Source organism: Pinus tabuliformis, chromosome 4_2 (assembly GCF_031772625.1).
Source record: "Pinus tabuliformis cultivar Carrire ecotype Pingquan chromosome 4_2, CPIR1, whole genome shotgun sequence".
In the NCBI taxonomy this organism is placed as follows: domain Eukaryota; kingdom Viridiplantae; phylum Streptophyta; class Pinopsida; order Pinales; family Pinaceae; genus Pinus; species Pinus tabuliformis.
In genome coordinates, this window is record NC_142304.1 from 883,081,601 (window position 1) to 883,097,728 (window position 16,128).

Below are 16,128 nucleotides of genomic sequence, written 5' to 3' on the forward strand. Positions count from 1 at the left end.
AAGTGACCCTCAAGCCTCCTCTTATACTTTTTTCGTTGACATATCAACAGTCGAGATTAAGTCCCTAATCAACGGTTAAGATTAGATCTAGCTAGATCCATGACTTTTGGACCATTCTAACATAACTTTATATTAATTCACATTAATATTTTATTTTCCCTAAGTTTAGACTTAGGGACTCCATTAAAAATATTAATTATTTTAATATCTCCCAAACTGTTTAGAATCTGCCCAAACCCTTTCTGGGTATTGGAGATCTCATGTGCCTTAGCCTCTCCACCAATTTTCGTGGCACATCCGATGCTACCCCAAATCAACACTCCCTCTTAGCGAGGACTGTGCTCTAGTAATACTCTTCACTAAGCATCACTTTGATCATCTGGCATCGATCCCTGCACTGATACTAAGCCTGCTGCCCAACATCCTCTGCACTGTTGCATCATGTACTGCTACCCATGGCCCTGCCACTGCCACTGTTGCATCCGTACTGCAACTCCCTCTGCATCCTTCTTATTATTACTCCCATTTCTGCTACTGAAATGGATTCTTTACCATCCCCATCTTTTCCCTAAAGTAGTAAAACTTAGTCCTTCCAAGGGCCTTGGTGAGGATGTTTGCCACCTATTCTCCTGTAGGAGTGTAACTCAACTATACAGCTCCTCGTTGGACACAGTGCCTAACAAAGTGACACCGGATATCAATATGCTTCAACCTATCATGAAACACTGGATTCTCAGAGAGCTTGATGCAACTCTGATTATCGCACATGATCCTGGTGGCCTCCATATTCCTTCTGAATAGGTTCACAAGCAATTTTCTAAGGCATATGGCCTCACATGAAGCTGTGCTTGCCGCCATATATTCTGCCTCAGATGAGCTAAGAGCCATGGACTTCTATTTCCTACTGCACCAGGAGGTCATTCCCGATCCAATGTTGAAACAGTACCCAGAGGTACTTTTCTGATCCACTGAACTTCCTGCCCAATCTGCATCAATAAATCCACTCAATCTAATATCCTTACTCCTGGGGTACAAGAGTCCATCATCGACTATTCGCTGTAAGTACCTGAGAACATGTTTGGTTGCTGCCCAGAGCACCCTCTTCGATTCCACCATGAACTGACTAAGGGAGTTGACAGCGTAGCAAATGTCTGGCCTAGTATTGACCAAATACATCAAGGACCCTATGAGCTGCATGTATAGGGTGGGAGCGACATCCTTGTCTTCTGATGCATCAATCTTCTTCCATTTGGTGATCATTGGCATAGCCATAGGTTTACAGTCCTCCATCTGGAATCTTTTCAGGATTTCTGTAGCATACTTCCCTTGCCCAAGGAAGATTTCTCCCTTCTGCTGCCAAACTTCCAACCCTAGGAAGTAGCACATTCGTCCCCAATCCTTCATATCAAATTATGTGGGTAGATTCTTCTTGCAGTCCCCAATGAGTCTGGATGATCTTGTCAGAAAGAGATCATCCACATACAATACTAAGATTAGCTGCTCGTTCTCTACAACCAGATAGTAGAGATTCAGAACCGCGTCACTTTTGACAAACCCCATCTTCTGCAAGTAGCCATCTATTCGACCATACCATGCTCTCGGTGCCTATTTCAGCCCATACAAGGCTTTCTTCAATCTGCATACATGAGACTTCTTCTCATGAGTTTCAAAGCCCTCTGGTTGTTCAATGTATACCTCCTCTTCTATTACCTCGTTCAAAAATGTCGTTTTGACATCCAGCTAATGGATCTCCCATCCCATCTGGGCTTCAAGAGACATCACAGTTCTAATAGAAGTATATCTGGCTACCGGGAAGAAGGTCTCCTCATAGTCAATCCCTTCCTTTTGGCTACCGGGAAGAAGGTCTCCTCATAGTCAATCCCTTCCTTTTGAGCATACCCCTTAGCCACAAACTTGGCCCTGTATTTCTCAACACTGTCGTCTGCAGCGTATTTGATATTGTAGATCCATCTTGAACCTACCACTGATCTGTCTTGAGGCCTTGGCACCACCTCCCAGACATCGTTTATCATTATGGAGTTGTATTCCTCCACCATCGCATCAAGCCAAACCTGATGTTGAGTTGCCTCCTTGAAACTAGCAGGCTCTCCATCCTAAGCTACTAATGCCTGATATCTATCTGGTTGTTTTCGCTCCCTCTTATTGTTTCTTGGCGCACCGATGAAGTCCTCAGCATCTCACAGAATCTGACGAAGTTCGCTGCTAGTTCTTCCTCTACCAGCAGGTGCTTCTATTCGCTCCTCCTCCTCATCCTGAGAATCTTCTTGTCCTGAGGAAGGATTCTTTACTTCTATAGGTTGAAGAGGCTTAACCAACGGCTCCTCTTTCGACTGCTCCTCGAAGGCATCTCACGAGATCTTTTGAAAGCCCTGTCCTCCATGAACTTTACATCTCGTCGTACTACTACCTTCCTGCTCCCTGGAACATAGATTCTGTATGCCTTAGCGTTCTCGCTATATCCCATCAAATATCCCTTTTCTGCAGTCTAATCCAGCGCCTTGCTTTTTTCTTCGAGTATGCCACAATATGCTAAACTCCTAAATATCCGGAAATGACTAACTTCAGGTGTCTTCCCTATGAAGACTTTCTCTAGAGTAATCTTGCCCAATGCCCGATGAGGAGTCCTGTTCTGAACATAGACTGTTGTGTTGCATGCTTCCGCCCACAAGAATTTTGGCATATCCTAATCATACATCATGGCCCTAGTTGCTTCTAGAATAGTCTTGTTCTTTTTTTCTGCTCCGGATTGTAGAGAGTTGTCCACTCTCTTCTGATGCCCTCCTTAGCGCAAAAATCAGTGAAGTCTTTATCGACACATTCTCCACACTTATCTGAGCGCAAAACTTTTATTTTCTTCCCAGTCAGATTCTCCACTAGAGCCTTGAACTCCTTGAACCGACAAAAAACCTCATCCTTGGTTTTCAGAAAATAAATCCAAGTTTTCCTTGAGTGGTCATCAATGAAGATAAGGAAATACTCGACACCACTGGGAGCTTTGACGGACATAGGTCTGCAAATATCTGATTGTATCAATCCTAGAACACTCTTGGCCCTATGTTTGCTCCTAGGAAATGTTGCCTTGGCATACTTTCCTAGAGCACATCCCTTGCATACATCATCTCGTTCCGTACTCAAATCCGGAACTCCTGTTACAGTGCTCCTAAGAATTCTCAGAGCTCCATGGTGCAAGTGACCCATTCTTCTGTGCCATAGTTCGTTCAAGTCCTTGTCTCCATGACTGCCTATTAGTGCCATTGGTGATTCTAGTTGTAATCTATACAACTGATTACTTTTGATCCCGATCTGCACTTTCTTTTTCCAGCTCAGGTGTTTGACGTATACCTTCTCCTTGATGAAGTAGACGTCATAGCCCTTGCCTTGTAGTTGCGATACGGAAAGTAAGTTCATCCCCAATCCTGGTACATGCAGCACATTTGTAGCATGGAACCGTTCTCCCGATTCTGTCTGAAAGACTATGGTACCCTTCCCTACTGGAGTACACTTTGCCTTGTTCCCCATGATGATTTGAAATTTCATCTTCTCTTCTCGATATTTTGAGAAACACTCCCTGATTCTCGTCATATGCCACGAGGCTCCATTGTCTATATACCATACTTCTGATGATGCAACACTAGTCATACACGCCACTTCTTTTTCCACCCTGGAAGCTAAGATAGAGAAATCGACATCTCTTTCTCTTGTGCAATCTTCTGAAAATCTATGAGTCCCCTGATGTGGATGCCTCTGCATCGTGCTCTCAACCCATAACTGATTTTCCCTTCCTGTCTCTGATTACTTGCTCTGATACCATGTGAAAATTCTATCACTACAGCAACTGATTTACTTTTCCTACTTATTCCACAATAAGTTATTCATGAAATTACTTCAATAAACATTAAAATAAATACTACTGCAGATATCACACTATAATATAGAAACAAACATATGCACAAGAATCAACACATTGACACAGTTATTTTGGACAACAGTCCCCGGAAAAACCCAATGCGGGAAAACCGGTGCAGCAAGGGAGGTTTTTATTATTTAGCAATTCTTCAGTACAACAAGGTGCCAAACTGGCTTACCCACAGAGAGAAATAATTCTCCAGCACTTCTCTGAATCCCAGCATCAGCCCGGCTGACCTCTGGGTGGCTCTCCAACCCTCTGTGTCAGCCCTTGCTTGGTTGCGTCAGCCCTGGGCCTCTCTGTGTCACCCACGTAGGCCCAGCTAGTGACTGTGCAACCTTCTGCTGCCTCTACGTCTGCCTCTCCTGCCTCAGTGCTAATCTTCAGTGGCTGATCCCACCTCTTTGCTCCGTACTTGCTGCCTCCTGACTGCTCACTAGACCATTGGTTCAATTTCTCAGCTAACTCCACTCCAGAAATTGAATTGACTAGTCTCCCTCAGTGTGTCCTCCAAGTGACCCTCAAACCTCCTCTTATACTTTTCTCGTTGACATATCAACGGCGGAGATTAAGTCCCTAATCAACGGCTAAGATTAGATCTGGCTTGATCCATGACTTTTGGACTATTCTAACACAGTTTTATATTAATTCACATTAATATTTTATTTTCCCTAAGTTTAGACTTAGGAACTTCATTAAAATTATTAATTATTTTAATATCTCTCAAACTGTTTAAAATCTGCCCAAACCCTTTCTGGGTATTGGAGATCTCATGTGCCTTAGCCTCTCCACCAATTTTCGTGGCTAGAGCACATCTAATGCTACCCCAAATCAACAACGTGGGCATCTTGGATTTGACCTAGATCTAAATTTTTGCTTGCTGAAATTTTCCGCATAAATTGTTGAATCAAACCTACAAAATTTTCCGAATCAAATACTTAAAGAGGGCCAAAATTTTGTAATTTTCAATTTCCAACAAATTTTACTATTTTTGGATATATTGGGGATTGTCTTGAGCATTGTTGGGTTCCTGATCTGTCCTCTGTTTACTACTGTAATAAATATATCAGATCTGAAATTTCTGAATCACATCCTCTAAATCACCCTAAAAAATAATTTTTACAAGTTTTGGTGAAATTTTACTATTTTTGGACATCCTAGGCACTGTTTTGGGCCTCATTAGTTGGTTGATCTATGATCTATTTACTGTTGTTATAAATATATCAGATCTGAAATGTCACTGAATACTTCATCATAAAGTGGGCTAAACAAGTTAATTTACATTTGTTGGTCATTGGAAAATTTTTATGTTTCGTGGTTGAGCAAAATTTCATGATTTAAAGTGGTTTTCTCTTTGTTGTCATAACACTAATAAAGTCTGGAATTTTTGAATTATCACTGCTGATATAGATTGTCATAAATCGAAAATTGGGTTATCTCATCTTGGTCTTAAAGGTTGTCTAACCTTGCACTTAAAATCTAAAGTTAATCTTGTTGATAGAGCTATCTTGGGCTTTGAAGTTTGAATTGGCATAATATCTTGTGTTGATAATCATTGGTGGATAAGTTGATTTACTTAAGCATCTTGAGGATTGACTTATAGTTGAATTTTGCACTTGTATCGTTAAGCACTCATCTTATATTAAGATCATTTTTCCCATTGTTGTTAAGTACTATTCGCATAGAGTAATCATAGCTTAAGTACTTAAGAAACTCCAACAATCTTAATTCAAGATAACTTCACTCATCATCTTGCATTTAGCGTCCTAGATCTAACTTGCGTTAATAATTTACCTCCTAGCATAAGCTAAGTTGATAGAGATATAGGGCAACCTTTTTCACACTAGCTTGAGAGATTCAATTTCTCCTAATAGTTAACACATTGACCTTGCAGTCGTCAGAGCCACAGTTTCTGCAACGCCAGAGGCACTGGGTGAGTGGAACACGGGGGGAGGTATCATTAATCAGGCCACTGTCTGCTTCCCGTTGGCTTCCATTTCACAACTTACTTTGAGAATTGCTTCTCAAAACAGTTGGGGAAAATGTTACATTTAGACTAGGCATCTAATTAAAATTTACCAAGATCACTGCATCTCACATAGGTCCTAGGTCTTGCATATCATATAGGTTAGTCAAGCATTCAAGCAAGGGATGTCCATTAGGTCATTTGGTTCCAATTTATAGAAAGCGAGAATTTGTGACTCCATTAAGACACTGGCTTCATAATAGAAAATCTAATCTAATCAATAATCTTGCTCAAATTTAACCAATTGGCTCTAGGCCACTCATCCGTGTCTCCCAAACAAGTTGGTTCCCAACTTGTCATCCTTCACCTCATTTCATAGGGACTACCCCCCATAGTTTGTTGTTGGGAGACAGCTAGAACGGAGTGGGCAGGGATCAGAGTGACATCCCTCGTCTTGAGCATTGTCACGGTGCCTATACAATCCGGGCGACAACAAGAACAAAACTTTTAACAACCATAACTTTTGATATGTAAGTAGGATTTGGATAAAATTTATATCGCTAGATAGCTCTCAACGAGCCAGATGCGACGGTGATACTAGTTTGTAGATTCAAGAGAGCTGATAGTTGAGGAATTTTGTGACCCCATTTCCATGACTGGACTATGGAGGTCAGGTTGAACGAAAGTAACTCCTTCCACTAAGCTGGTTTAAGCTAAGGTGAGTGTGGGGAGGTGTTACATGTATTTTTTGTAAAACCATAAATTTAACATAATACAAAGAAGATGCTCAATGAGTAAGTTTGACACCAATTCTCAATGGTATCAACATAGTATCATGAACCCCTCCCATGATACATCATAGATATAAATTATGTTGATTTACATGGTTACTTTGCATTTAAGCTTTGTCATGTTGATTTGGGGTAGCATCGGATGTGCTCTAGCCACAAAATTTGGTGGAGAGGCTAAGGCACATGAGATCTCCAATATCCAAAAAGGGTTTGGGCAGATTCTAAACAGTTTGGAAGATATTAAAATAATTAATATTTTTAATGGAGTCCCTAAGTCTAAACTTAGGGAAATTAAAATATTAATATGAATTAATATAAAACTGTGTTATAATGGTCCAAAAGTCATGAATCAAGCCAAATCTAATCTTAGCCGTTGATTAGGGACTTAATCTCGGCCATTGATTGTCAACAAGAAAAGTATAAGAGGAGGCTTGAGGGTCACTTGGAGAACACACCAAGAGATCAAGATTTCAACTTTCTGGGCTGCGTTAGCTGAGAAAGTTGAAAGAGTGATTTGGAGTTGTCACTGAGGGGCAGTGAATACAGAACCAGGGAGGCAGAGATAGTGCCGGGAGGATCACAGCAATAGCCAGGAAAGCTGACGCAGAGGGAAAAAGCCAGAACTACTGGGAACAACTGAAACTGTCGGGAACTGCTGGAACAGTTGGGAATGTTGACACAGAGGGCAGAAGCCGAAACTGCCAAGAACAGTCGGAACTGTCGGGAACTGCCGGAATAGCCAGGAAAGCTGAAGCAGAGGGCAAAAGCCAGAACTGTCGAGAACAGCCGGAACTGTCGGGAACTACCGGGAACACTGAGGCAGAGGGCAGAAGCCAGAATTGTCGGGAAAGCTAACACAGAGGGCAGAAGCCGGAACTGTCGGGAAAGCCAACACAGAGGGCAGAAGAGGCTGACGCTGGGGTTTTTCGTGGGGCAGATTGGAGCTAAGGAGCTGCCGGAGTGTTTATCCGGGGTTTCAGCCAGAGCATCTGTCTCCGAAGGAGAAGTACTACTACCGAGATTTTTCTCTATTAGGTGAGCCGAATTTGGCACCCAGATTGTATTCTGAAACTGCTTAATAAATCAAACCCTCAGATAGCTGCACAGGTCTTCCCGCATTGAGTTTTTCCAGAGACATTAGTCCAAAAATAATGGTGTCATTTGTGTGCTTGTTTCTGTTTCCTTCAGTTGATGATCTGTAATGTGTTGAGCATGTATTTGTGTTTATTTTTCAGTATTTACATGGTAGCTAACTTGTTAATTAATCAGAACAAGTAGGAAGGGATAAATCAGAAAGTACATGGAGGGTTTCTAACTGTTAGACTTAGAAACTTCAACATTGTATCGGAGCGTAGTTGCAGATCACAGGGGAACTGAGGACATCAGCCAAGCAGAAAACAGTTGTCCCAAGTGACAGAATCTATTCCTAGCAGCAAAACAGCAAGGAAGTGGTGACGCAGTGCCTGCGTCATCAAGTTCGGGCCAAGAAGAGGTTGCACAGAGGCTGAGGGAGGCAAAGACAGGCTCACGCAAAGGCCAGGAACGCTGACGCAGTTGGCTTAGGGGGCCAGTTTATCGGTGTTGGGATTGCACAGAGCCTAGGAGCTCTCACCTTCAGGTTGTTAGGGTTTAGGACGCTATGGATAAGTTGCAGAGTGGAGCTGGTGGGGTACAGTTGTCAGAACAGTACCTAACAGGGCAAGGCCAAGAAGGAGGGAGTTGCTACTGAGAGTTTCTAGCCGAGAAATCCGGATCAATGGTGCGGTTGCACAGACGATCAAAGTAAGGGGCATCTCGACATCAGCAAAAGGATTTCCAAGAGGGAAATCGAAGCTCAGAGGGAGTCACATCGAGAACTTCCAGGAGGGAAGTAGAAGAGCAGCAGAATGGCACTACACGGAGTAAGAAACCGGGATAGACTGGACAGAGCCTCAAACTTCGTAGTCTGGAAGGCCAGAATCTTATCCGTACTTGACAGAAATCTTGTCAATCTCTTCACCTTGAAGACGATAGCGGTCCTAGTTGACCCAACTGACAATGACAGGTATGAGGAAGCAATGGTGAGGGCCAAGAGTATCATTCTTGACAGGGCCAAGGATCATATAGTACCACATAATGCCGAGAAGAATACGGCACGGAAGATGTGGGAGGCCCTAACCAAGTTGTATCAGCATACTTTCGTGCAGAGGAAGATGCTCCTAGAAAATCAGCAGCGGTCATATCAAATGCAGAAGGGAGAACAAATCGACACCTTCCACAGTCGATTGAAAGAGATCTGAAATCAGCTGACTTCCATAGGGGCCACACCAGATCCAGAGTTGATGGTGAGAACAGCCCTGAATGCAGTGTCAGAAGACTGGGAGGTGTTTGTCCACAGCATACTAGGCAGGGCGACCCTTCCAGATTGGGAGGAAATGTGGGCGGCTCTTCACCAAGAAGAGATCAGGAGGGTGACCAAGACGGGAAGCAGCAGCAAGGGGATCAGAATCAAGGAGGAGGAGGAGGTGGATATTGCCCTAGCATCTGAGGGTAAGCAAGAAAAGTAGAAGAAGAAGGACCTCTCCAAGGTCAAATGCTTTCACTGTGGGAAGCTGGGTCATTATGTGACCCAGTGTCTAAGGAAGAAGAGCAAGCGAGAGGCTTTCGAGACCAAGGCAACGCCAGCAGGGCAGAGAAGGAAGTGGAGACAAACGATGATTGTGCCATGAGTGCACACACACCACTTGAGCGAAAGTGGGGAGACATCGAGTTGTAGTCAAGAGGACTACAAAAGATGAGGGGCAGGATCCTTGAGGTACCCAACCTCTTGGATTATACCTGGCTATGGGAGCCCCGAAGAGGAGTAGTAGGACTGGCGGATGTCAGTAGAGACGGATGAGGATGGAGCGACAGAGAGAGCTATAATGCAAGATTCCCAAGACAACGCGAGGCTAGCAAGTTGCAATAGTGCGAGAGGCACGGGAGTGTTGCACCAGTGCAGGATGGCACAAAGAGGTGTGCAACGGTGATAGATGCAGGGAGTTGTTGCAGCAGTGCAGAGGTCAGAGAGGGAGCACTTGTCAGCGACAAAGGGAGCTTCAGCATCAGGAGTGTCTCTAGCCTGACAGAGATGTCAAAGTTGGGAGATCAATTACTTACTTCTCAGTAACTGAGTTGCAGTGCAACAATTAGCAGTGGCGGTGCTATGGGCAGCACGATGCAGCATGATAAGAAGGGATGCAATGCGGGATGCAATGCAGACGCAGTAGTGGCAGTGGAAGGGCCATGGGCAGCAGCACGGATGCAGAGGGAGCTGTCGTACAGATGTAGCAGTGGCAGTGGCAGAGCCATGGGTGGCAGTACGAGATGCAGCAATACAGATGATGGGCAGCAGGCCTAGCATCAGGGACCGATGCCAGATGATCAGAGTAATACTCAGTAAGGAGTATTGTTAGAGCACAGTCCTCGCTAAGAGGGAGTGTTGATTTGGGGTAGCATCGGATGTGCTCTATCCACAAAATTTGGTGGAGAGGCTAAGGCACATGAGATCTCCAATACCCAGAAAGGGTTTGGGAAGATTTTAAACAGTTTGGGAGATATTAAAATAAAATATTAATGTGAATTAATATAAAACTGTGTTAGAATGGTCCAAAAGTCATGGATCGAGCCAGATCTAATCTTAGCCATTGATTAGGGACTTAATCTCGGCCATTGATTTGTCAACGAGAAAAGTATAAGAGTAGGCTTGAGGGTCACTTGGAGAACACACCAAGAGATCAAGATTTCGACTTTCTGGGGCTGGGTTTGCTAAAAAAAGTTGAGAGAGTGATCTGGAGTTGCAGCTGAGGGGCAGTGAATACAGAAGCAGAGAGGCAGAGATAGTGCCAGGAGGATCAGTGCAACAGCCGGGAAAGCTGACGCAGAGGGTAGAAGTCGGAACTGCCGGGAATAGCCGGAATTGTCGGGAACTGTTGGAACTGCCAGGAAAGTTGACGCAGAGGGCAGAAGCCGAAATTGCCAGAAACAGCCGGAACTGTCGGAACAATCGGGAAAGCTGATGCAGAGTGTAGAAGTCGGAACTGTCGGGAACAGCAGGAACTGTCGGAAAAGCTGACACAGAGGGCAGAAGCCGGAATTGTTGGGAATAGCCGAAACCGCCGAGAACTGTCGGAACTGCGGGGAACGCTGACACAGAGGGCAGAAGTCGGAACTGTCAGGAACAGCCAGAACAGAACTACCGAGAAAGTTGACGCAGAGGGCAGAAGAGGCTGACGTTGGAGTTTTTCGTGGGGCAGATTGGAGCTGAGGAGCTGCCAAAGTGTTTATCCGGGGTTTCAGCCGGAGCATCTATCTCCGAAGGAGAGGTACTGCTGCTGATATTTTTCTCTGTTTGGTGAGCCAGATTTGGCACCCAGATTGTATTCTAAAACTGCTTAATAAATCAAACCCTCAGATAGCTTCACCGGTTTTCCCGCATTGGGCTTTTTCGGGAACATTAGTCCAAAAATAACGGTGTCATTTGTGTGCTTGTTTTTGTTTCCTTTAGTTGATGATTTGTAATGTGTTGAGCATGTACTTGTGTTTATTTTTCAGTATTTACATGGTAAATAACTTGTTAGTTAATCAGAACAAGTAGGAAGGAATAAATCAGAAAGTACATGGAGCGTTTCTAACTGTTAGACTTAGAAACTTCAATATGTCCTTCTATAGTAGCTACTAGAGGTGCACAGTTACAATCTAAAGTTTTCCTATGTCAATATTGACTCTTCTTGCAGGAGTTAATGACACTGCTTCACTCTAATTCAGAGTAAACAAAGAAAAGCATTAGATGTCTCATGTTTAACTTTCCATATAAAACAAGTTTTCTAATGTATTATAATGAGGAGTTCCTTTTAGAAACCCATTATGGCCTCCATTTATATATTGGTATGCAAGTATGCAAGAGAGAAGATTATTGAAACTGTTCATATATCTGTACACTCATTTCTATTAACTAATTAACATAAAGCACAAAATTGTGGGATACGGATCAAGTTTGACCATGTTTCCAATAAAATACAGTAAAGTCAGCGAGTGAAGAATTTACACTAATCACCTAAAAGAGATAAGGATAAAGTACAAATATAATACATGTTCAATAGACTAAATCTTATCATATCTTGTGAGTTATAGTAACAAATTATTTCAGGTGGTCACTTCTTTTTCTAGGATATTTGCTCTAAACCCCCATTGTTTTCCACTGAATCTCAGGAGCCTTTTGATTCATTGATTTTGCAACAACAGTTCAACTGCAGCACCTTGCATAATCAGAGCTACAGTATGCATCAATAAGTTTGCTCACTTGTATTGAACCTAAGAAACTCATTGTCAGTCTAATAGGACTTGAGGACAGCAGAACAATAGAGATAAACTTGAGAAACCTAAGAAAAGAAAACCAGATCAAGAGACAGTTTTGCCAAGGGTCAGAAATTAAATCACCTCAATGCTTCTGCCTTGCAAATTTTCACCAAGTACATTCACCTCTATACCTGCATCTCTCAGTGCTTTAATTGCTTTTCCTCGGAAGTGTTGCAAAGGATGTCTAAGACCAACGACCACTTTAGAAACTCCTCCCTGAAAACCAAATAGCAGATCCCCATCATGAGGAAAATTGCTGAAATTCAATGCTCTATTCAATAACATGGCCAAAATCATAAAGTAAAATTGATCTGTATCAAGAAACCTTAGCATTTAAAAACTGCCACATTGATTCCCATCAAGATAACTTTGTGTTAAACCAACATTATGGCCAAATATCATGTGAAACCAACTTTCAAAGGAAAGACCAAATTAGGCTCTAGTTAAAACTCTCAAATCCATAGCCTATAGACCCATGTCAAGAAAGCCAGATAGGATTGAAAGAAGCTTATTCATTTGCAGAGAGGACCAACCATAATGACTCTTCCTAGAAGTGAAGCTAATCTGCCTCAAGTCAAGCTGCAAAGCCTATGCAGAAAAATATATCTACTGAAATTTTTTCTTAGACATGGAAAAAAACAAATCGGGATATGTATAAGCCTTCAGGAAACATGTTTAGAACGTAAGTCTTTTTAATGTTTCTATACATATTCAAGAATTCATGTAAAATGAATATATCTGAAGTAGTCACTTTGCTTACTCCCTCTGCCGCTAACCTGCCTACCTGTCCCATCTTCAAAAGAGTCAAAGATATAAGCTTAAATCTAATATATTCAGACAATGTTCATATAAGAGTATGCTATTTAAAGTTGAAAACAGCAAATGAATCAAGCTGGGAATATATATTTAAGAGAGAAAGAGCCAATGGTTTACAAATAGCTTTTGAGCCTATCTCTAGTATCGGAACTAATAAGCCTAGTGCAGACACCCCAGCCAGGGATACAGAGGGCATTAGGTCAGTACAACCACTTCCTCCCATTTTGGTAAGGGACAACTCACCATGATCACAAAGCCATACCCATTCCAATCTGTTCCAGCACAAGAACGTATCTGTTTCTAGATCAAATGGTCAGACAGCCATTACTAGTTAGTTTATTCACTTTGCCATTAGATGCAAGGAGAATTTCAAATGATCATTCCTGGGCCCCTTCCAAGATTACCCAGTATTGTCCCTGTTACCGCAAAATCTAACACCTTAGTGTTGGCCCACACTAGATCCCCAACAACAATGGGATCCACCACCACCATCACCTTAGTAGCAAATTCCCCTATTGTTTTGTGGGCAGATGTTATCCCCACAAGGGAGGCTTCCCCAATAAGACTTAGAAGTAAGATGACTAAGGGATCCTAAGCCAAATGGCTCTCTAAAGAGCTTGTTAATTAATTAAAATCCCAAAATAATCTTCAATAACGTATGGCCCCGACTGAAATGAAATGGCAACATCAAAGAAGCGATGGTTCGAGATAGGCAATGGAGATGCTCAAGTAGATTATCAAACAAGTGCCGCTTTATATATATATATACATATAAAGTGGATAATGGAGGATCAGTAATGAATTTTTGGGCATATGGAGTCAAACAAGGAGTGAGTCAATAGCTAAACACATTTATATGACATTTATTAAGAAGCCTCAAAAAAAACCCAATCTAACAATTGGAGCAAAATGGAAGATAATATTCACGACAAAATAACACTATTCATCCAAGCATCACTTAGTCAATCCAAAAAAAGTTCATCCATCCAAAACATATCTTCCCCAAGACAATTCGCTTCACTTAAAATATCCAAAGCCAAATATTTACAAGGAAAAATCACAAAAATTTCATCTTGCTATGGGATTTCATCCCCAAAATTCCATGAGAAAATTGTTGAGTTTGGGTAGCATCGAATGTGCTCTAGCTCCAAAATTTGGAGGGGCTAGAACACATGAGATCTCCAAAACCCAGAAATCGTTTGGAGAAATTCCACCTGAATGAGGAGTTATTAAAATAGTTAATATTTTTAATGGGTTCTTGAGTCTAAACTTATAAAATAAAAATATTAATGTGTATTAATAAAAATATGGGTGAGAAGGTTCTAAGTGACGAGGATCAACTCTATTTTAATCTTAGACTTTGATTAGAGATTAAATCACGGCCGTAGATTCATCAACAGGAAAAGTATAAGAGGAGGCTCGAGGGTCAGTTGGAGATACACTAAAGAGATCAAAGTGTTTGATTTTTTTGGGGCGTGGTTTGCTAAGAAAGTTGAGCTAAGTGATCTGAGTTTTAGTGAGAGGGGCAATTCGACAAAGGGACTTAAGTCCAAGGCAGAGAATACATAGCAGAGAGCCAAAGCAGCAACAGGGGAGACAGCGCAGCTCCAGGGAGGGTGACGCAGAAGCTGGAGGGGCTGACGCATTCCTTTAGAGGCAGCGCTGGGGTTTTTTGTGGGGCAGAGAGAGCAGCATTTCAGCGTATCAACTTCTAAGCAAGGGAGGCTCACTGGGAGGGTGACGCAGTTCCAGCGCACAGCTTGGAGCAGCCATCCTTGCCCAACACTGGGAACAGCAGTTGTCAGCTGTGGAGTTTGATCATCCAGTTGCTGGAATTGTCAAAATATTTGTCTTCGGATAGAGGTAACTGTCAGGTTTATTCTCTATTGGGTGAGCTGGATTTGGCACCCTAGTTGTATTAAGAAATTTTCTTAATAATACAAACCCTCTTTATGATGCACTGGTTTTCCCGAATTGGGTTTTCCGGGGACGATTGTCCAAAAATAACGGTGTCCCTTGTGTGATTGTCTCAATTTATTTCAGTTCATGATCTATATGTATGTGTAGGTTGCAACAGTGTTTTCATCGATGTTTAAATAATTAAATAACTTATTGAATGTAAAGAACAAGTAGGAGATGATAAACTAGTGATTACAGTAGGATTTCTGACGTGTAGATTGAGAAATACTCACAAAAATGAGGTGAGAGCTCTCTCCATTAATAGGAGAGTGTGATGTCCCCTCTAATTAAAATTTCCAGACAGCTGCATCAATTTTGCAATTTTGCATAATGTTATTAAGTTTTGAACTCACAACTTAGGAGAAGTGGGTAAATGCATAGGAGGAATAATTTTTATTTAAGAAAGAACCCCATTATAGGAGAAAGGATAAAATCGTGGCATTAGTGGGATGTGGGGGCCACTCCAAAGGGAAATACGCACCCCTTGGAGAGTTCGATTTGGAGAGAGAAAAGGGAAGAAGGGAGTTCGATGTGGTGGAGCCCACAAGGGAAGAAAGGGCAGCAAATTACAAATAGAAGGAGAAACACTCATTTTGGGACTTTTGCTCATTTGACAACCAGACCATTGTTTGCTCAAACTGTTCAGCTGAGTCAACAAAGTGTTGTTCAGCACACGAGATCTCCAAGCGGAAATCTCACCCTACCTTCGGTGGACTTCGAGTGCCCTCCCTAGGAGGAGTTCCATTTCAATTGCAGAGTTGTTCCAGTGATTATTCAGGGAGATTTGTGGGTCTTTCTCAATGGTCTGGACGCAGGAAGGGAAATACACACACCCAGAGGAAGGCAGTTGTGGGGCAGCGTTTTGTTGGGTCTTTCGAGAGAGGATCAGACTCCAATTTGCTGGACTTTTGGGGGTTGATTGGACATATTTCTGGAGGGCTTTTGTTGTAGTTTCATCACCCATCACTAGTGACTACGTGGGCTGTTGATTTGGGGTAGCATCGGATGTGCTCTAGACATGAAAATTGGTGGAGAGGCTAAAGCACATGAGATCTCCAAGACCCAGAAATGGTTTGGACAGATTGTACCCAGTTTGGGAGATATTAAAATAATTAATATTTTTAATGGAGTTCCTAAGTCTAAACTTAGGAAAAATAAAATATTAATGGGTATTAATATAAAACTGGGTTAGAAGGTTCCAAAAGTCATGGATCAAGCCAAATCTAATCTTAGCCGTTGATTAGAGATTTAATCTCGGCCGTTGAAAGACCAATAGGAAAAGTATAAGAAGA

General features: G+C 42.3%; 1 protein-coding gene across 2 annotated transcripts in view; it reads right to left on the reverse strand.

The window, feature by feature from the left end:
* The window catches only part of LOC149172517 (riboflavin biosynthesis protein PYRR, chloroplastic-like), a 341,086-nt gene that overhangs the window by 297,965 nt on the left and 26,993 nt on the right, over positions 1-16,128 (reverse strand). For both annotated transcript variants that reach the window (XM_089424340.1, XM_089424341.1), the window contains exon 2: positions 12,143-12,277. In XM_089424340.1, the coding sequence (XP_089280466.1) occupies positions 12,143-12,277 (135 nt within the window). The remainder of the gene's footprint in view (positions 1-12,142; positions 12,278-16,128) is intronic.